The following is a 19,907-nucleotide window of genomic DNA, read 5'->3' as shown; positions in this document are numbered from 1 at the left end:
AGTAAACTTTCAGTCACCCATACATGTGTGAAAGAATTGCCTGGGAAACAAGCACACAACAATGTTGTGGTCAGAGTTTAAAACTGAAATCCAATTCAACCAGAAAGCTGCAGGTTGCTTTTGCCCTTTTCATGAGGGAGCTAAATTCAGTGGCACACAGTAGACAGAGTTGCCCAGCAAAGCCTCCTCCTTATTTGTTATTTTTAGCAATTTAGTCTGACAACGCCTGACAACTAAACATGCTGAATATAGCAGGATAGAAGGGGACTATCAGATATTATCAGAGAAAACACACAGCGATAATCACTTTCTCCACCCCTAACGAAGAATCAATTTTCCATGTCTTTATAACATCACAGAGTTTGTTCTTTTTAAAATGCCACATTTAAAAACAGAATCCATCTAGCCCCACAATGGAAACGGATAACATTTCCTGAAACAAAGCATTGTTCCACCCCTCACATATCATGTTTCCTTAAAAACAAGGGAAGAAAAACATTACTTGGTTTTTCTCCTAATACTGCACAAACATTGCTGAGCTAAAAAGAGTCTGTGCTCATCCCTTTAGAATGCTTTCAAAATAGATTTAACACATACCCCTCGTACTATGAAACACAACAAGAATTTGATAGTATCAGGACTGGAAAAATCCAATCGCCACCGCTAAGCAGGACGCTTCCGATGCCAGTATGTGAGTGAGCCTATGCCATCACTCTGCAAGATTCAAGAAGGTTTTTGTAAGCCTCACTGGCACAGCATTTAAGCAGGCATGTGTATGCTGCCAGCAAGTCCGAGCAGTCTGTTTGGATTCCAAAGGATTATACACAAGTTGTGAAGTTAAGAATGCTGCATACGTACACATATGTACTCACGTTCATACCTTAGCTTTAACAAGAAGGGTAAAGCTACCTCGCTTTTTCTGCGGGGTAACTGACAGGCTATGCACCCACCCCCTCATACACATCCATACCCCTTTGGTGTTTTCAGAACACAGTTCCTCTCGCTAAGTACGTCCAATATGTACTCCAGCCAAGCCTTATTTTCACAACCCTGTACAAACACAGGTCTGGTTCTCCTTGCTGCTTTGCCATGCGATGAGCAGCAGGGAGGACCAAACTAGCAGTATCACATCGATTTGGTGATGCTGCCTTGAAAAAGGCAATGCACCACTTCAATAGCAGAGGAACCCAAGAGAGCAGAGTGAGGGACAAGGAATAACTGCAATTGTGCACTGCAGTGGAGACTATCAGAAAGGGGAGAAAAGCTTCCAAACCAGATGCAAAACCCTTCATTGTTTTCAAAGTTCGCTCTGACAGCTGTGAATGTCAGGAAACCCAGCTCACATCTCTGAAACAGCTTAAAGCCCACATTTTCTCAAATAGTCAGCACTCAGGAGGTCTCCTTGCTATACAGCTGGATGGATTTACAGAAGAGCTCAGCAGTGAACTCAGCCCTCTGTGCTGTGCTCCTCTGCAAACAGCACCAAGCTAGCAGCGAGAGCATTTCTCAACTTCAGGCTTGTATCAAAACTACACATTTCACAATACCCTGGCAATAGTGTTGTAATAGCAAAGCATAATTGTCTCAAGATCACGCTACATGAGTAACCAGATCAGCCACACTGTATAGATACTGGAGGATTACTCTGACCAGCTTGGTTCAACTATGAAAGGTGGGAAATGTGAGTAAGTAATAAGGTAGTTAATGTATAATATAAACCTAAGTTTTAAAATCCTTCCAGTTTTAATAATGGATGGAGGGAAGTTTAACCTATCTTGGTTTGATATTTATTTTACAATGATGCAGTAGAAGCACAAGGTCACAAAGTTTCACATTCTTTCCTGCTTCTGTCACAACTTGTTTTCAGGACAGCAAAATCCCCTACTCCTCTGATAACTGCTCTCTGACTTGGACTCAGGTATTTCCCCTGAAATCTCAGTTTCCAGCAGTTGTCAGTCTAAGAGCTTGTCCTTTTCCATGGAGAATTCCAAGTCTAAGGGAAATCATTTTCACAAAACTGCCAGCCAGCTAGAAGCAGAGTAGTTAAAAGATGGACTTGAATGTTCACTTAAAATAAATCTTTTAAAGTTTTGGCAATCTGAGCCCTACTATCCCATGGTTAAAAGGAAGAAACAGCCCATGTTGCAACCACCTTTTCATTCCCACCACCTTTTGAGACAGTCACTATTGCTGGCAACTTCAGTTCAGTGGCCATAACCAGAGACTCAAGCAACAGGGAGCTATGAAGCAGAAAAACACGTTTGCAAAGGAGCCAGCTCTGGAGCTTTGTCTAAGAATGGCAAAGGTTGTAATTTGGGGGGAATTCCACCCATTCTGCTGAACTCAGCAATCAGAAAGTTCAGGGGGTAAGATCATTCCCCACCAGGAACAGGAAGAAACTGAGATGCACAGCTGAAGGGCACAAGCACTCAAAAAGTTGACCACAGCCCCATGGACCTGGCAGTAAGGGACTCAATGGGCAGTTTGTAAACCACACTCTAATCACTTCCAAATCCAGACATGCAGCTACAAAGTTCTCCAACCCCAGTCGCAGTGCTGTCTTTGCGCAAAGCCACTGGCATCTGGGATGGCTCCAGAGTAGCCAGGATACAAGCACTTTTATCATATAACAATAAAAATGACTGCGCCTTGTCTGCATTAACAGCAGCCTAAGTATATAGCCTAGCCATGGAGTACTTGCTTTCCCTGTGCAGAAAAAGTTCTTGTGGCCAGAAACACAAAACCCCTTAGTATGTGGCACAGAAAACACTCCAGACAACACAACATATGGTAATGTTACCTGTCCTACAGCTCCCCAGGCAAGCTGAGTTTTAAGAAGGAATTAAAACAAATACAAACTCTACTTCTGCTTTAGTGTAAGTAGGAGACAACAGAGACAGAACTGCCAGGTTTGAGCACTAACTTGTTATTCCTGCTTGTCCCTACTTAGCTGGTCTTCACATTCACTTTCTCCAAAACACTAACAGATGAGATAAGCAGCTTGACACAATTCAGTCTTTGCTTTCTCTGTCATTCCCCCAAAACCAAGGAACAGGGTTTTGTATTAATTATATTTTAGGGGCATTAGGAAAAAAAAATACAGTATTGGCCTTGGAAAAGTACATTTTGAGCATCTTCTCTGAAGAACTGTAGCTGTACATGCAGCCGAGATTCACTAGATAACTTGTTTGAACACTGGAACTTGCGCAGACACTGTATTTCCTAGATATTCTTCTCTGCCTTGAATGCTCCAACCAGATAAACATAAGAACACAGAAGTGTTCTGACCACATCGTCAAAACAAAGTCCCATCTCCCCCTAGATCCGCTCTTCAACAGCAGCCACAAGTAGATGCCTAGGGCAGAGCGTAAGGACAGGGCAGGCGTATTCGGTACTTCCTCCTCATACTTTCCCAGCCTCCAGACATTTTTAGCTCAGGGACTTCCTGAGCAGGATGCCATTTCTACATATTTGGTAATTCTCAATGGATTTCTCTTCCATGAATTTGTGCAATTGTCCTGAGCCAGTGTAAACTTTTAATATCCACAGCACTGGCAAAGTTTCACACCACCTATCTGCTGTGAATAACCACATAAACAACCTTTTGCCAGTTTTAAACCTTGCTCCTACTAATCTCATTTGAATCCCTCACCCCCAGTTTTCATATCAGCACACAGAACAACCAATCCCTACTGGGGTTGCATATCTAGCAAAGAAACCAAGCGACATGAATTACTTGTAGGTTACTTGTAACAGGCACTATGTTTCACCTAGTTAAAATCCTTCAGAATGAAAAGTACCCGGTAAAAACAGGGAATGTAACAAACAGCATCTTGTTGACTTCAATGTTCTGCTTTCGTCATCATTACCTGCCAAAAACTTACCTCTAATTCCTTAATTTTCTCTTCGGCTATTCTCTGTTTTTCTAAGAGCTGATTATGAATCACTCCTTTAGACTGAAGAATAAACCTACAAGTGAAAAAGAAGAGACAGACAACTGTTGGGGTATTTTTTTACATCTGTTGTACACCTAGCTGCACATAGAGTTAAACTACAGTGACCTCTGCCAAAGTGTTCATCCTCCACCTGCACGTTCTGGACAGAGGCAGAAGAAATTGCTACCATAGCTCACACAAACCACCAGGCTGGCCTCAAAGGCTTGCTCACTAATCTCACCCGTAATCTGGGAGGAAGAAAATGGATGCACAGATCTCCCTCTATCATTCAGTGTCCTTGAATGATCTGAAAGCAGCTCTTGCACACAGCTAGCAAGGGCAGTCTGTCATCACATTCCCTTCAAAGGGATCCAAATCAGCTGATGGCATAGTCAAGGAAACCTCTTTCAACCAGTGAAAGCCATTCATTACCATTTTAGTGCTCACAAACTAAACAAATCTGCATAATAAAAACAAAGCTTTCTACAGAGAAAGGCTGACAGTTGGGGTCCTTCGGCCTGGAGAAGAGAAGGCTCCAGAGAGACCTTACTGCAGCCTTTCAATACATAAAAGGGGCTTATAAGAAAGACAGAAAGAGACTTTTTACCAGGGGCTCTCATGACAGGACAAAGGGCAACGGTTTTAAACTGCAAGAGGGCAGGGTTAGATTGGACATAAGGAAGAAATGGTTTACAGTGAGGGTGGTGAGACACTGGGACAGGCTGCCCGGAGAAGCTGTGGCTGTTCCAGCCTTGGAAGCGTTCAAGATCACGTTGGACGTGGCTTTGAGCAACCTGGTCTAGTGGAAGATGCCTCTGCCCATGGCAGGGGGGTTGGACAGGATGATGTGTGAAGGCCCCTTCCAACCAAAACCCTTCTGTGATTTGATGATAGAGACAGGTGCCTCCACCAGAAACACAGAGCCACGGTACACCTGCCTTTACTTGAGCTTCTACAGCTCCCACTGCCAAGCTCAGAGCTTGGCTTTAACACATGCTCTCACTCACCTCTGAATTCCCATGCCTTCAACATTCAGAGGCTTTTTCTGTGGGGTGGGAAGTGGTTGTTTTTAACTGAAATTGCAGCCACCGGTTTCCACTTGTCCCATTTTTTAATTGCCAAAAGGATTTGAAAGATGCACCCATAACATCTCAGTCACAGCAATTCTGCTCACCAGCATGCAAAAAGCTGCCTGACTTGCTCAGAAGAGCCTCTTAAGGAGCACCAGCATCCAAAGCACATGGCACTGGCATCCCACAAATAGGTAAAGGACAACTAAGTTCAAATGAATTTTAGGAACCTTTCTTAGTTGTTTTTCATCCTTCCAGACATAAAGAATGTACAAGCCACAGATTCGCCCCTTCCCTACTTAGAAAGTCCCCCAAGGGATTTAGAAGGAGCCTCCACGGGTCATACCAACGAGGTCAAGGTCTCCCTCCAGCACCAACTAGGGTCAATGTCTTCCTGCCAGGTGACAAGAGCTCATGCTTGAACAGTTAAAATGAGCAGCTTTAGACAGGGCAGAATTCCCCGTCTGCTACAGAAAAATCTGAAATCAGTTTGCAGTGCCATCTCCCATGACAAATGGCATTATTAACGTGTTTGCTCAGGGCCTGGTAAACACAAATGCGGATCTGCTGCTTGGCTTGAAACCCAGCATACTCTGCATCAGCAACGCAACAGCCAAAAGGAAAACTACCTGCCACATGCATTCCTGAAACGCATGGGAATAGAACTGCAGTTAATTATAACTCAAGATTAAAACTCTGTTTGGTGCTGCTATTAACTGCACTCAGCAATCACCTCCTCCTCCTTCTCCCACTTCTCTCCCTTGATCCGCTTCACCTCCTCTTTTCTACAGTAACTTCCGCTATATCTCTTACATTCCAATTTTCTCAAATCTCTCCTCGTTTCTTCCCAGTCTCAGCTCATGTTTATTACTGGTGTCATCTTTGTTCTGTATCTGCTCCTGTTCTTTACAACACAGCTCACTCACACTCTCTTGTCTCCTCAACCCCCCCCTTTCCATTAGGTGCTCCGCAATCCACTTTCACACAGTGGTAGCGTTTTCAGGTCCCAGCACACACGAGCCTGATGAAATAAAATGCAGGTTTTGCTCAGTCTTGTGAAAATCAAGTCCATGACCACCCTTCTAGGGAAGAGAAGTTATTTATATTGCTATTAGATGCAGAGCCTCCAGAGCCAGCCAGAGAGGAGCTACTTTTGAGGACAACCAGCAACCACGTCATTCTGACTCTCTTACCTTGAGCCTGCAATACCAAAAGAAACAAACATTAGTCTTCACACACACAGCCCCTGTAGATTTTGGGGTGAAGACTAAAATTTTGCCTTGCTTCTGCAGTAGCTGCCATTAGTGAAAAAAAAAAGCTGCAAGATGCCCTCAGTAAACAAAGCCATCAGTCCTTTCCCACGTCACAGCTTCCCTGAGCCCGTGTGTGTATGAACATTTTCTTAATTACTTCCTTTTTCTGTGGGAGCAGCGAAGAAGAACAGGATACCCTCCCACTTGCTCCCCCAAACTGTATAGCGAGATTGATCATTGTGGTTTCACTGATGCACCTGGACTAAGAAACAAAGTTAAACACCAGCACAGCTTGATCAATTTTCCCCCATGCTGCAGCTGGGAAGGTCCCAGGCGCTGAGCAATCCTGGCTGGCTGAGAACCACTACAGGCACTAAAACCTTTGAACAAACAAGCGGCTGACTTCACTTCTATTCTGCAAATGTCACCAGCAGTCATCCGGGAAAATATCCTCCCTTCCACCCTCCTGCAATACTCTGGCAGACATGTGACAGCAAATTAAAATTGGATGGCCGAAGTTAGCACTGACGAGACTTATGTGGGCAGCTGGGCACAAATACAACCACCCCAATTTTATTTGCCGTAAAATAGCGGGCTGGAACCTGTGTCCGTTCACACACTGGCTCAGAAGCAGATCAAACATCCCTGACTTGGCCAGCAGCATCCTTCAGAAGGTCTTCACCAGCACCAGCTTCAAGCCACCCATTCTAATTCCCTACTACAAGACCATCAAGCCCTCAGCCTAAAGCGCACAGGTGCTGCTGCATAAGCTGTCAACACCCATTTTTTTGAAAGTTGAAGCTATAAATCCAAATCCACAGTTAACTTTTTAAATCTGTGGCTTCATTTTCCAACACAAGAAGGGCTGAAAAAAAAAACTCATCAGTGTTTTAGCTTCTAGCTTGGGATGCACACATTATGGAGAGCTTGGCCAAAGTTTTTACCTAAGGAAATAATGTGGTTTATGGCAGCACTTGGGAAAAGCAGAAGCTTGTTCTGCTCATTAGGCAAGAGGTGCTGCAGGGCACTTGCAATAAACCGGAGTTTAAATTTAATCTGGATTTCATTCTTTCAATTGCCCTAAGTAAAACACCAACTTGGTATTTTTAAGCTCATGAAAGAACCATGGGAGGTTCTGAGGACTCAGTTGTTCCCTGAGTGAGTTTGTGAACAAGCCTTTCAAACACATGCACTTCATCCACTGCCTGGAGGGACACCACCAGCTGACAACTGGCCCCACATTACAGTCACCGCATCCCAGACCCGAGGAGACACTTTCTGCTCTGCGATGCTGAGCTTGGCAGATGACATGACTAACACCAACCCCTTGGCACGGATCAGCACCAAAGAGCTACCTCCACAGACCACTCTGCCAGAGCCACTGTAGGAGGCTCCAAGAATCTGTGCATTGAACAGGGATGGCTTTTAAGTATTTTTAAGTCCACAGAATACAAGCAGCAAACCAAATCCTCTTCCAGATAAGTGAGTTCACTCGTGTCCGCCTTCTCTCAGTGAAGTGTCACAGCACACACTAATACATCTGTAAAACACGACACCTACACTATCAAACATGAAACAATGATTCAGAAAAGTGTTCAGCACCACAGTGGCAATTACAAAGCTTAGTAACAACCACCTCTTCACACAGGAACTTTTTCACTGTTGTTAAATAACACCAGAAATGTCTGGGTCAGAATGGACAAGTTCAACAAACCTCAGCTGGCCACCCATTTCAAAGGGAATGGCTAGGATTCCCTAGAACAGAGCAGGATTTGCCCTATTCCAGATACTTAACAGTTTTTCAAGTGTCCATAAAGGTAGAAACTCAAAACAAAACACAGAAAATTAGAAAACAAAGCTACAGAGGAGTGAGGGCCTCGAGGACAGCAATGTTCAGCCAAACCTGGGCTGCCAACAAGAGTGAAGTGTTTGCAAATCGTCTGTACCTACGCGCTCCAGTCTCCTGGTGACTGCTGGTTCTCAAGTGCAATACAAGGAACAAAAATAGAGTACAAGGGAACTGAAAGAGAAACTACACTCTAAATATTCCCACTTGTTTCTATTTTCCTTCCTCTGCTAGTTCCACATCGGGATTTTTGTTTCCCTAAGGCAGAGAAAGTGGTTTATATACTCTGAGACTCATTGCTTGTTTCCTTCTGAAGGGATCTCTTAGCCCCTTCCCAGTTAGAAAATTTCTAGATATGGTGCCCATTTGTTCAATGTTTATACAGCACTCCCTTATGTCTGGGTCAAAATGGTCTTCAGGCTCTAGTCAGGCTGGTCAGCAATGCTGTCAACTTCATCATCTGACATCTTTGTGTCACACGTACACACCCACAAAGTGATGTTCGTACAGCATAAGTAATTCCATAACTCAGTCTGTTTGCACCAAAATGTACCGTTTTCTTGACTTTAAGACATAATATTAGATACTGAAAGATTTGTCTTAATGAGTGAGGTTATGGAGATGTTTGTTCAGCCCACGCCACTCTTCATTATGACATACAAGTCATTAAAGTTATTAAAGGTGGAGTACCAGTGATGCTCATAGTTGAGGTTTTCCATTAAGAACCCCTACTTTCAATTACTTGCAACTGCAACCAACTTCAGCCTTTATGTCTGCAATGTTTGGTGGCAGGCATCTGTCCCAGACGCAAGCGCTCTCTCCTCTTCCCATTCTGGTGAGGGAACATGGTTCAGGTGTTTCTCCTGCACAGCTTGCCCGTGCAAGAGGCTGGTCATATTAAACTGTTAAAACCAGGAGGGAAGGAGCCACACAACAGGCCATGGCTCCCTTCTGCCAGTCTGCAGAGCGACTCTTCCCACTTGGGTCCACGTAGATCACCGCAAGAACCTGCGCAGGGTACCAGGGGAAGCCTTCGCTTTTCCCCTGCCTAACACTGAGATACATCCCTCTGCCTAATCTCAGAGAGAGACGATTTTACAGGTAGGAATGCTCCAGTGCTATTTTGCCAGAATAATGATGAATGACAGACCTAAAAATCCATTCAACTGTGCTCCCAGCTCACACAAAAGGTCATTATAACTCCAGCTTTATGGTTCCCATTGCATTTGGGAAACTCTCTACAAAAATTTAAGATACTGAAAAGAAAACAACTTTGTACAAAGCCATAACATTATTTTAACGCGTTTATTGTTTTTCTAAAAAAATACCTTACACACTGTGCTATAACACAGCACAGTCATTTACATGGAGTATCTTGCTCCTTGAAACCAAGCGTTTTCATTAGACTACTCCATGAGAAAAAGCTGGGCTAAGCCCAGTCATGCCCTCATCTATTTAAAGATGCTTTTTAATTCTGAACTTGCACCGCTGTTCGGGCTTTGAGCATACTCAATAGGGGATTACTGCATTTTAAGTACTGTTCAAAGCCAATGGAAGAGAGGCTTCCAGTGAGCTGATCCCAAGCAATCTAGCTTGATTGAACAGGAGCTGGTTGTGCACAATTGCAAGCACCCAGTAGTCCCCTTCCACCCTCCTGGGGTCTACTTATGCTTCTGTAAACAATTCCCTATGCAGTTCGTAACAGGCAGTGCTTATACCCCAGCAAATTCCAGTTTTAGTCATCCTAGATGAATTACCCAGTTCCAAACAAGACAAGGAAGCAATATTTAAAAAAAAAAAAAAAAAAAAAAGGAAAATCATGACTATTTATAGTTTGTGCTGCCACCCTTCATGTCTAAGGGTTTCACATTTTTCAGTCTGATTTTGAATTTCCCATTCAACAGATCACATACCTTAACTAGAGCTTGTTCAGAAACAGCTGGAGTTGGAACAGATGAGTTGAAGCTTTTCCTATGTTTGCTTTTATTTTAGTGGTCAGTCGTCTCACTGGGTCACTCTCAATATAGTTAAACCTAACTATTCCTCCCTTCCCCCCTGCCAAAGCAGCACATACCTTAAAGCAAAACAAATCCTGCAGCTTATATTGGGAGGATTATATATGAATACATTCCAGGAGCAGCAGTTTATAGTTCATGTGTCATTTTACTACTGCACTCAGAGAGGTGGATATGCACCAGGAGCTGTTTGGGAAGGAGACAGGGGTTGAAGCATGCTGGCAGCACCTCTGGTGGGGAGCAGAACCTGTGCAAACAGCCTGACAGCACTGGAGCACACAGAGACCAGAATTAGCAGTACTGGAAGCAATCCAAAGCAAATCTTATGTAGGCCACAACAAATGTTCATCTGAGTAAAAGTTACCCTTGTAAGCCATAAAGCTATTTACTTTAAGGAGCTAAAGGAAGAGAACAAGAAGTGCCACACTGTTTACTTCCTCAAACCTCTCCACAGACTGGCCCAGCTCGTCCATCCTGCCCTGCCGAGGGGCAATGGGGTTTGTTCTGCACTTCAGGCCATGTTTACATTGAGTTTTCACTTTTTTTTTTTTTTGATCTGCCAATAGCGACAGCATATTACATTACCTCAAGCCAAGATAGTAACACAGCTTGCAAACAGCAGTTTCTGCATTGCCAGACACTTAACTAGACGGTAGATTTATACCATTGTTCGTGCTTGGCTCTTTAAAAAAAGAAAGCAGGAATATACCTCTAAGTGTGTATTAAATATAGCACAACCCGAAATCATAATATAGTACTGTGGTCTGCTTTTAAAGAACACCATCAATTCTTTTTAAAGGCTCAAACAACATAAATGGAATTTAAAAAAAAAAAGAAAATGCCTCCTCTCTATCATACAGGAATTAATAACATTTGAGATTCAAACCATCTGGGAAAGACAGTGTAAACACGACTGCAGTTCATGGAGGTAAAAATCTCTATGAATATTTCTTCCTCACTATATCCCTGGTTTAGTGGTTTTATCTTCTAATTTTGCTTTAATGTAATTTTTTAGTATGTAGCAATGATGACCTGTAGTTTATTTAAGCAAAGGAAACTCGAATGACTACAGCACGCCTACTAGCAGATGCCCTTCAAACAGACTTTTTGCACTCTAGGTTGCACCATATTTGAAAGTTGCAAGCAGCGGCAAACAGAAGCAATTTTTCCAATAATGGGAAGTCAAGATTCATTTCTAATGTCCCCTGTATTTTTATGAATTCCTCACAAATTCCTAAGGAAGAATATTTAAAAAAAAAAAAAAAAAAAAAATCACACACACCCCCCCCCCAACATGAAATGAACACACATCTAGAAAAACACAACCAAGCAAATGTTGGTGTAAACACCCTGGTCAACCAATCCTAAGGAAATTTCTATTTAAAAAAACCTTTTTTTCTATTGGTAAGTATTCTGTGATCAGAAAGGTGAACTTTGCAGTAGTAAATGAAGTGACATGGAGATACTGCTATACTCTGACAGGTAAACTTATGTTTGCTCTTCTCAGCAGCAGCTCTTCACTAAGAACCTATATAGGAAAACCAGCAAAATCAGGATACATCTCTTTTGAAAAGTAAATCCATCCACAGTTGCAAGAAAAAAAGCCAAATGCTTTGTGCCTTGCCCCTGAAGAAACCTTTGAAATGCTAAATGAGGACGAATTACTGACTTGTGGTTGTTAAATAGCAGGGCCTTGGCTTCTGCACATCCCAAATCCTGCTACAACAAAGCATCAAAGAAAGCAATGCAACAAACATCACAGAAGTGGATGTAAAGATAACCGAGTCAAAAGAATTCAAGTATAACCCTAATACAGAGATATTTCTGAACACTAGAGTTAAATTAGCTAGCACTAAAACAATCACGCTGTTGTTTCCCAATCAGTAAGAACAAAGTTCTTAGAATCAGCATTTGTGGACCAAAAAGGCTATATGTTGTTTTGGAAAATAGTTTTTTCTCAGAAAGCCTGATTTTTTTATTATTATTTTTTTAAACTGGCTGAAACATTCTGTTAATTCAGCAAATAGTTTTGGAGAAAACAAAAATAAAAATTCAAGACAGCAGTTGTACCATTCCTGAGTTCAGCACTTTGGTTCTTACATCTCTGTATTGAACTTGCATAAAACAGCAATCTCACCCCACAGGATTGGTTTCCTCATATTTTACTTCAGTGTTTTAATGTAGGGGTCATGAACTGAATCCTTCTTTCAGGCTTTGAACAGGCAGCTAGGTTGGAAGATGCTCAGACCTAGATTTCTCATTTGTATTAAGGCTGTTCCACATAAAATTTCTATATTACACTGACATACATGTGTCAGAGACTGACTCTGGGCATCTCCACCCAACAGCTGTGGGCCCTGAGTGTTGGGTCCCTTGTCACACCCTGCCCTGCTGGCTAGATATCCACTGACACCACACCTGAAGGGCAGAACAGGGATACAACAGGGACTCTCCCAAGTACTTCTTTGGTCCAGTGATTCGGCCATTCTCCTCTGCCATAGGAAGGCCAAATTCAAGTGTTTGCACTAAACGAGAGATACAGCCCTATGTTCTGAAAGGAGTGCTCTAGCATTCAGTATTTCTCCAGGGATTCCAGGGATGCCCAGGGAACACTTGATTCCAACATTTCCTTTAGGAAATGGGAGAAAAAGGCTCAAAATACAGTACTTTAAATCCACTAAATACTAAAATAAATGGAAGTTCCTTGCTGTCTCAGAATACCAGAGTGACATTTTAAGTGCTTGGAGAACTTCAGAAATAAGACAGCCATGTTCCATAATTTTTTTGCAGTCATTTGCAAAGTGACTAAAGCAGGAGCAGTTCAAGCTCCCCAAAAAATTTAGTACTTGTCTAGCACGCATGCAAGAGAAGTCTGTACTACTGAAGCAACACTTGGGTTGCATTTGCAAGAGACCCCAGATTTCCTCTTCCTGGAGTGAGGGACAAAATGAAGGTGCCTTACTACAGCCTTCACTCCCCACAACAGTCTGACCTCCAAAATGCTGCCCTGCAAGTACAAGACTTCTTGAAGGCTCTGGCACATTGCTGATGGATCACAGCAGATCAAACTGTCTCTTCCAGCAACAGCAGCCTGTATGAGCAGCTTGTTTCTGTTCTGACCCTTATCTTCTCAGTTTAGATTTCGTGGCATTTACATTTACTCAGGTAGCTCCTTCCTCTGTGTTGTCTCTATAACAGGCAGAGAAAAAGTTAGGGACAAAGGAAAGACAAATGTAACAGGTTTGAATGTTATGCTTCTAGTCCCAACAGAAAAGTGTTCCTAAAGAGTTAAATGTTTCCAGGCAAGGGAGACAAGCTCAAGTAAGAGCTGTATCACTAATCTTCTATCACAATGCATGTGGAGTAGGTGGGGGGGACTATAACTAACAGGTTTAGTTCAAGTAGGGCTAAATAAAAAAACCTAAGGTTTTTTAATCAGCTATTTTTTTTTATTTTAAGACCCTTTTTCCTGCTGCTTCTACATTTGACAAATACCAACTTATCAGATATGCCCATTCTACACCAGTTCTCTGTTTAAAGCTGATTTTTTAAAGAAATACAGCTGTTTCCTTGACCTGGGCAGATAAACATCTTGCATGCAAGCCATGAAAATCTTTTCTTCTCTGAAGGTTCAGTATTGCATGGAGAAATTATGTTGAACAGCAGCGCAGGAGGGCTATAACTGGACCAAGATATCCAGGAGATTACAACTGAGCGGCCCAGGGCAGCAGGAATAAGTTCAAGAACTAAGTGGGGGAAGGGCAGAGGGAGCTCGTTTGAGAAATCAGCAGATGTCAAGTTGGAAAAGGAGCCTGTGCCCAAGAGAACAAGCTCCCTTCCCGATCTGGAACAGAATCCAGGAGTCCAGACTCCCAGTGTCCCACCATTGTCAGCAGTTAACCATGAAGCCCACTGACCAGCTGTGCTCCTCTCACTCCTGGTCAGCCAGGAAGAGGATGACAACCAACTGCTGCCCCTTACTTCACTGCTCAAGTGAAAGGCACCTCTACAGATTCCTGCTGCACTACCCCTGCGTGCATCATTTTGATTTTTGCTTTCTGTGTCAGCTCTCTAAAAAGATCTTACAAACTTTTATAGGCCCACTCACACATAACACTGTGAAGAACACTCCTCAGGCTGCAACAAAAATGAGTAGTTCAAAATAGAGAAAAACCTGAAATAAAAACCAACTGGGTGATGGAAAACATTATGGCTTATGCACAGGTCACACCACGTAGCCTCTGATTCCTCACGCACCATCTCCCAACACCCCTGTCTTGGTCAACATGCAGCATAAACAGTGGTCAAGTAGCAAGCAGCTGAACACAAAGTTTGTTTTCTTTGCAGTTCAGTGCCGGATTGTACTTAGTAGACACACCAGACTTGTTGTGGAAAATAAGATCTTCCCTTTTTTCAACAGCTCGATAGAGGAGCTTCAAGTTTATAAACTACATATTGACCAGAGGCTGATAGCAACACGCTTGTCCCTGGGATTCATTTAAGTATTGCAGCACCTGTCAGCTTCTCAGCAGCTGGGCTTCAGCGCTGAGCTCTGCACAAAGCATCACCCAAGGAGATGGGCCATAGAGAAGCCACTCAGATTTCACAGACCAGCCTATAATTAGTAAGCAAACCATAAAGATTAAGCCTTGCGTGTCCTTCAGTTCTTCGTGAGTTTTTTGAAATGTGAGTGGGAAGCACAGTACAGCTACCATATTCTGCAGTGGTCTGTGCTGGTAGAATCGAACACCAATCTCATACACACACAAAAAGTAAAAATGCAGCTACTGCAGCTGTATCAAGTGATGACTGCTGTCTTCAGGGGTTCAGGAAAGAGCTCACAATGATTTATGATGTCTCATTTTCAAATAAAACCAAGAATCACAATAAAAGCAGGAATGGATTTAAATCCCAGGAATGATCAAGAACATTTAATCCTCTCTTGGGTTTCACTTGTGTATGATTCAGCCACCAAAAATCTGAACCACTCTTAAAAAAAAAAAAGTCAAAATCATATTATTACAGCTGTCGCCATAAAATACTATACTTGCACTAAGTCATTTTATAGGGACAGCTATAATAAAACTAGACTTACAGAAAACCTGAAACATAAATTTGTGCTACAGTATTTGCTTGATTTTTACTGTCTTATACTTCATTTTTGTAAATGTTTTCCCATTTGTTTTAGAAGTAAACTTATAATAAAGCAATATCAAACCAAAACTGACTATCTATTTTGGCATGGCATGAAAAACTACAGTGCTCTCCTCACTGTGCTTAGCACAAGTGCTGGACATTTTTCTTCTGTAAATAATTGTCCAGGTTATGGGTTAAAAGAATGTGAAGGGAAAGGTCTGAAATATTCAGACAGAATTCTGAAGCTTAAACTTTCAGCATAGTTCTCAAGAAATATGATGATATCAGTTCACAAATAGCTTAAGCAGAAGTCCAGCATAGTGGTAGTCGTCTCAGGCTACGTAACAGGCCTTTCAAAAGAACATGAAGTAACAGAATTGAAATGTATTTGGCAAGATGCCACCCCTCAGATGATATCCCAGCCTCACGGATATGTACAGTACACAGCAATTCATCATCTCATACTATGTGGCACTGACATTTCTTGTGTCAAACCAAAAATAGCTATAGCAAACGTAAACTGAGCCCCACATGTGGAGGCCAGTAAGACCTCCACATGTTATACACACTACAGTATTTTTTTAAAAAAAGAGACCAAGTTGGATGACAAACAGACTTTCACATTTGCCAGCAGTGCAGGGAAAGCCTCAAAAAGGAAGGAGGCTCAAGATACGGGTTCAGAGAAGAAAAACCGCACAACCACTTTCCAAGTAGTGCAGAAGCGAGTACCAAACTAGGCAGACTTCCTCCCAGGATGCAGAACATCACCACAGTTCCTTAAGCCTTCAAACTCCGTGAAGGCCTTGAGTATCTTATCCTACAGAAGTGTATGCACTAGCCTTCTGCACACACCCCAAACCACGAAAACTGGAGAAAAAAAAAAGCCAGAGAAACTCTATCACAAGCCAGATTCTAAGTAGCAGCTTAAATGGGTTAAAGAAGAAAAAAGGAAGGGGGGGATGGAAGAAAGAGTTGAGCACAGAAATAGTTTCAAAGAATTTAGCTATTCAAACAAGCTGTCAGAAGATCACCGATAATCAGTTAACAGTGATTCAGACCTTCACCCTTTCTGGATAACTGAAACCCACTGGAGGTCTAACACTTACATGCCAGGCTATGCAAAAGAAATTGAGACATCATATATAGCCCTTTGGTGGCTGAACTCCCACATCTGTGCAAACCAATGACGCCAACAAATTAAAAAATCTGCAATTCCAGTTAACAGAACATAGCTTATACATCCAGAAGAACCATAATGACGACCTCCTTTGGTCTCCAGTGGAACACATGATGCCAGCCTGCCCTTGTATTTCAACTCCTGCTCCAGGGCTGCTTTACTTGCTTTGCTAAAAGCCCAGATTTCAGCAATAAATTCTCAACTAGGGGTTGGAGTGGACTCCAGGAAGAGCCTCGTGTCCTTGGTGCATGTTCTCCAGACTAGGGAGTGACACAGGTCATACCAGAGCATTATTGCCAGTTGGCAAGGCAGCCTTCAGCCCCACGGCCAGCACAGGCAGAGCTCACAGAAATACCGTATCGAGCCAAGGCAGGGGGGGTGGGGAAGTGAATGAGTAGTATTCAGAAGAGCTCTCAATCTATGTTTGCATAGCGACTGGTACAACAAAGCCCATGAAAAGTTCAGCTTTTAAATATTGTCATAATGCAAATATTTTTCTGATGGCGCCTCTGCCATCCCTGACGAGCGAGAACTGCCTGCCATACCTCAGCCACCCTGTCTGGTCATGGAAAGGTAAGCAAAAGACGACTCCCCAGAAGACGGTCACTACTGCAGCTGCTCCACACAGAGAAAGTGTAAATGGTTTAGGACACAAAGAAGGTAAGCATCTCTTACTCCTGAAGTGGAAGGTAGAAGCAGAAAGCAGGACAATGCATTTCAGCCAGTGCCAAAACACCGTCTGCTACCCACATCTGATTCACAAGCAGGAATATTTTATGATAAAGACCAATACACCCACATTTTTAAGGTTTCTTGAGGAAATTTCCATATAGGAGAAGTATCCTGTACTTTCCAATTTTAAAAAAGCTTTAAAAAAACCTGTTGACTCCAGAATTATCTTCTACTCTTCGTCTGTCTGCTCTGTGACAAAACCAAACAGAAAAAACCCTTATGAGTGGTCTCACGACTACTCTAAACAGAAGCGTTTGCTACGCCTACAGCCCGCCCAGGTCAAACCAGTCACCTCTCGTAAAGGACAAAAATCTATCTCCTTTTAAGGTACCCGTCACTAGCATCCCCACACAAACCCACCATTTAATTCACCTAAATGGAAAAGTTTATTTACTAGGAGCCAAGAAGGCGACTCCATCATGCTGAACATTTCCATTAGCCTGGGTACAACTTCATCTGAAAACTTGCAACAAAAGGCAAACTACACACCATTCCTGGCTTCCTGGTCCTGACACCTCCCTACACCCAGTCTGGAGATTGCGTGGTCTGATGGATCCAGGCACTTGTAGATTGGCCTGGCTCGCCAATCCTGGCACTTGGCCCCGTGATCGTGTCCGCTTCGACACAAGGAAGATGGGTTAAACACAGGGTGGGGAAGAGGTCAATACAATCACCCCTTCTGGCAGCAGTCAGAGCAGATTCAGTGTTTCGCAAAACCACATCCCGAGCTGACCAGTCATCAGTGTTACCCAACTCACAAGAGACAAGAGAAAAATCACAGCACTCTCAAATCAGAAACACAGAAATCTAGTGTGATGTTTATCAAGTAAGCACATTTCAGATTTGAAACCACTTGTATGGTCTTGTATCAGAGGCTGCTGAAGCAGTGCATTGTGGAAGTTAATCAAAACACATTACTTCAGGTTTAAGGTGTTTCTTTTGACAGCCATCCAATACAAGGAAGCACATTTTTATGAATGCACTGGGACTACCCATATAAGCTTTATGCCCATGTCCAAGGGTTTAAAAAAATCCAGGCAATGCCAGTTAGATCCATTCCCTGGCACGATACTGCAAAGGGCATTCCTGTAGAACATTTATTCAAGCAAAGCCTGAGCACATGAACTGTGCACAGGGCTTTTCCAAGGAGTCTTATGTAAACTACATTGGAAATGACTGAAGATGGACAGATCTGTGAGAGCCTTCTCACAAATGCTGTTTGACATTAGAATGCTGCTCCGCTAGTCCAGATTACAAACTTCACAGAGATGGCAGACAAGACCATCATGACCAGGAGCAGAGCCAGCAAGCAAAATCACAGAAAGCCAATAGCATTTATTAGTGTTTCTTCAAGACAGGTGGTAGCTAACCCCAAGAGATAAAGCTCAGTAAGTCTCACTGCATTCTCAGGCAGATTGCTGGAAGTCAAAATGAAAGACAATGAGAAAAATTAAACAAATTAACATGCTGAGAGAAAGCTGGCATGTTCTTTGTAGAGGGAAGAGCCTCCTGCCCAGGGCAGCTGCCTAGAGGCCTCTTAAACACAAAGGCTGGGGGGTTCTCCCTGGGCCACTGCCTGGCTCCCCCGCAGCAGCCAGGTCCTCCCCAGCAGGGAGCGAGGCAGCCGCTGCGGCACCCCCCAAAGCCGGGCAGGTACTCACATCCTCCCCACACCCTCGTACATGCGGGTCTCGTCGACCAGCATCATGACCTCCGTGTCGGTGAGATGCGCGTGCTTCTTCGTCTTGCTCAGCTGCTCGATCTGGATGTCGGCCAGCTTCACCTTCTGCTGCGTGTCTATCACCTTGGCCTGCAGCTCGGTGAATGCCTGCGGGGAAGGGAACAGCGAGCGGCCGTGAGAGACGGCCCGCAGAGGCTGCGGCCAGGCGACGGAGGCCGAAGGGAGCCCAGGCTGCAGGGGCGGGGAGGGGGCGCAGGCAGACACCCCCCGGGCCGCGGGAAGGCCGCGCCGCCCCCCACAAAGCGGCTCCTACCTTCTTCAGCTCCAGGTCCACGGGCGCCGCCATCTTGTCTCCGCACGGCGCCTGCGCGGGGGCAGCGGCGGCGGCACCTCCTGCTGCGCATGCGCGGGTCCGGGCGTGCCGCGGGGTCCCTCCGCGGGGGCCGGGGACACTCGGCTGGGATGTGCAGGGCGAGGCCTCCCCTTCGGGCCGGGCCCGCGCGGGTCTTCCCGCGGGGGCCGCTGTGAGGGGCAGGCGCCGAGGGCGAGGCCGGCAGCGAGCCCGGCCGCAGCGGGTCTCCCGGGCAGCCCTGGGTGGCTCCGGAGCCCGGCCGTGCCCCGCGCCGTGCCCGCACCTCCCGCCTCCTGCCGCGGCCCGGCCGGCCCTGCCCGAGCCGGGGGAGCTCTGCCGGGGCTGGGGAGCCCAGCAGCCACCCTGCGAGCCACCGGCACAGACACGGGGGGGCCCGGCCGCCCCAGGAGAGGCTCCCAGAGTCCCCAGAAGGGGAGCGTCAGGGACAGACCAAAAAGCAGTAATGGGTGCTGAAAGCAGAGCCAGAGCTGTGCTTCGTTAACACCAGCCGGCGGGCAAACGCAGCCTCACCCCTCCGACCTGCTGAGGTGCCCGATCCCCCGGACCCATGAAGCATCGCGGGGAGGTCGAAGCTGCGATGCTGGCGAGGCAGGGTGCTGAGCCGGCTGGGAGAGGCCCAGGGAGCCAGGGGCACAGGGGGTGGCAGTGCTGCGTCTCCTGCAGTCACAGCTTTTGGCTGCCCGCTGCCC

The 19,907-nt window shown here is 44.6% G+C and overlaps 1 protein-coding gene across 2 annotated transcripts in view; it reads right to left on the bottom strand.

Annotated features, from left to right (window-relative positions):
• PFDN1 (prefoldin subunit 1) overlaps positions 1 to 19,258 on the bottom strand; it is a 33,451-nt gene extending 14,193 nt beyond the window's left edge. The window contains exons 1-3 of one of the 2 annotated variants that reach the window (XM_074883572.1): positions 19,159 to 19,258; positions 18,826 to 18,992; positions 3,885 to 3,969 (exon numbers count right to left, since the gene is read on the bottom strand). In XM_074883572.1, coding sequence (XP_074739673.1) covers positions 3,885 to 3,969; positions 18,826 to 18,992; positions 19,159 to 19,191 — 285 coding nt within the window. In that variant the 5' untranslated portion in view covers positions 19,192 to 19,258. The remainder of the gene's footprint in view (positions 1 to 3,884; positions 3,970 to 18,825; positions 18,993 to 19,158) is intronic. The other variant, XM_074883573.1, reaches the window with a different exon arrangement.
• Between the last annotated feature and the right edge of the window lie 649 nt (positions 19,259 to 19,907).

Source organism: Strix uralensis, chromosome 14, assembly GCF_047716275.1.
Source record: "Strix uralensis isolate ZFMK-TIS-50842 chromosome 14, bStrUra1, whole genome shotgun sequence".
Classification (NCBI taxonomy): Eukaryota; Metazoa; Chordata; class Aves; order Strigiformes; family Strigidae; genus Strix; species Strix uralensis.
The sequence above is the reverse complement of the archived record's forward strand: the minus strand, read 5'-3'. Positions and strand labels throughout refer to the sequence as shown.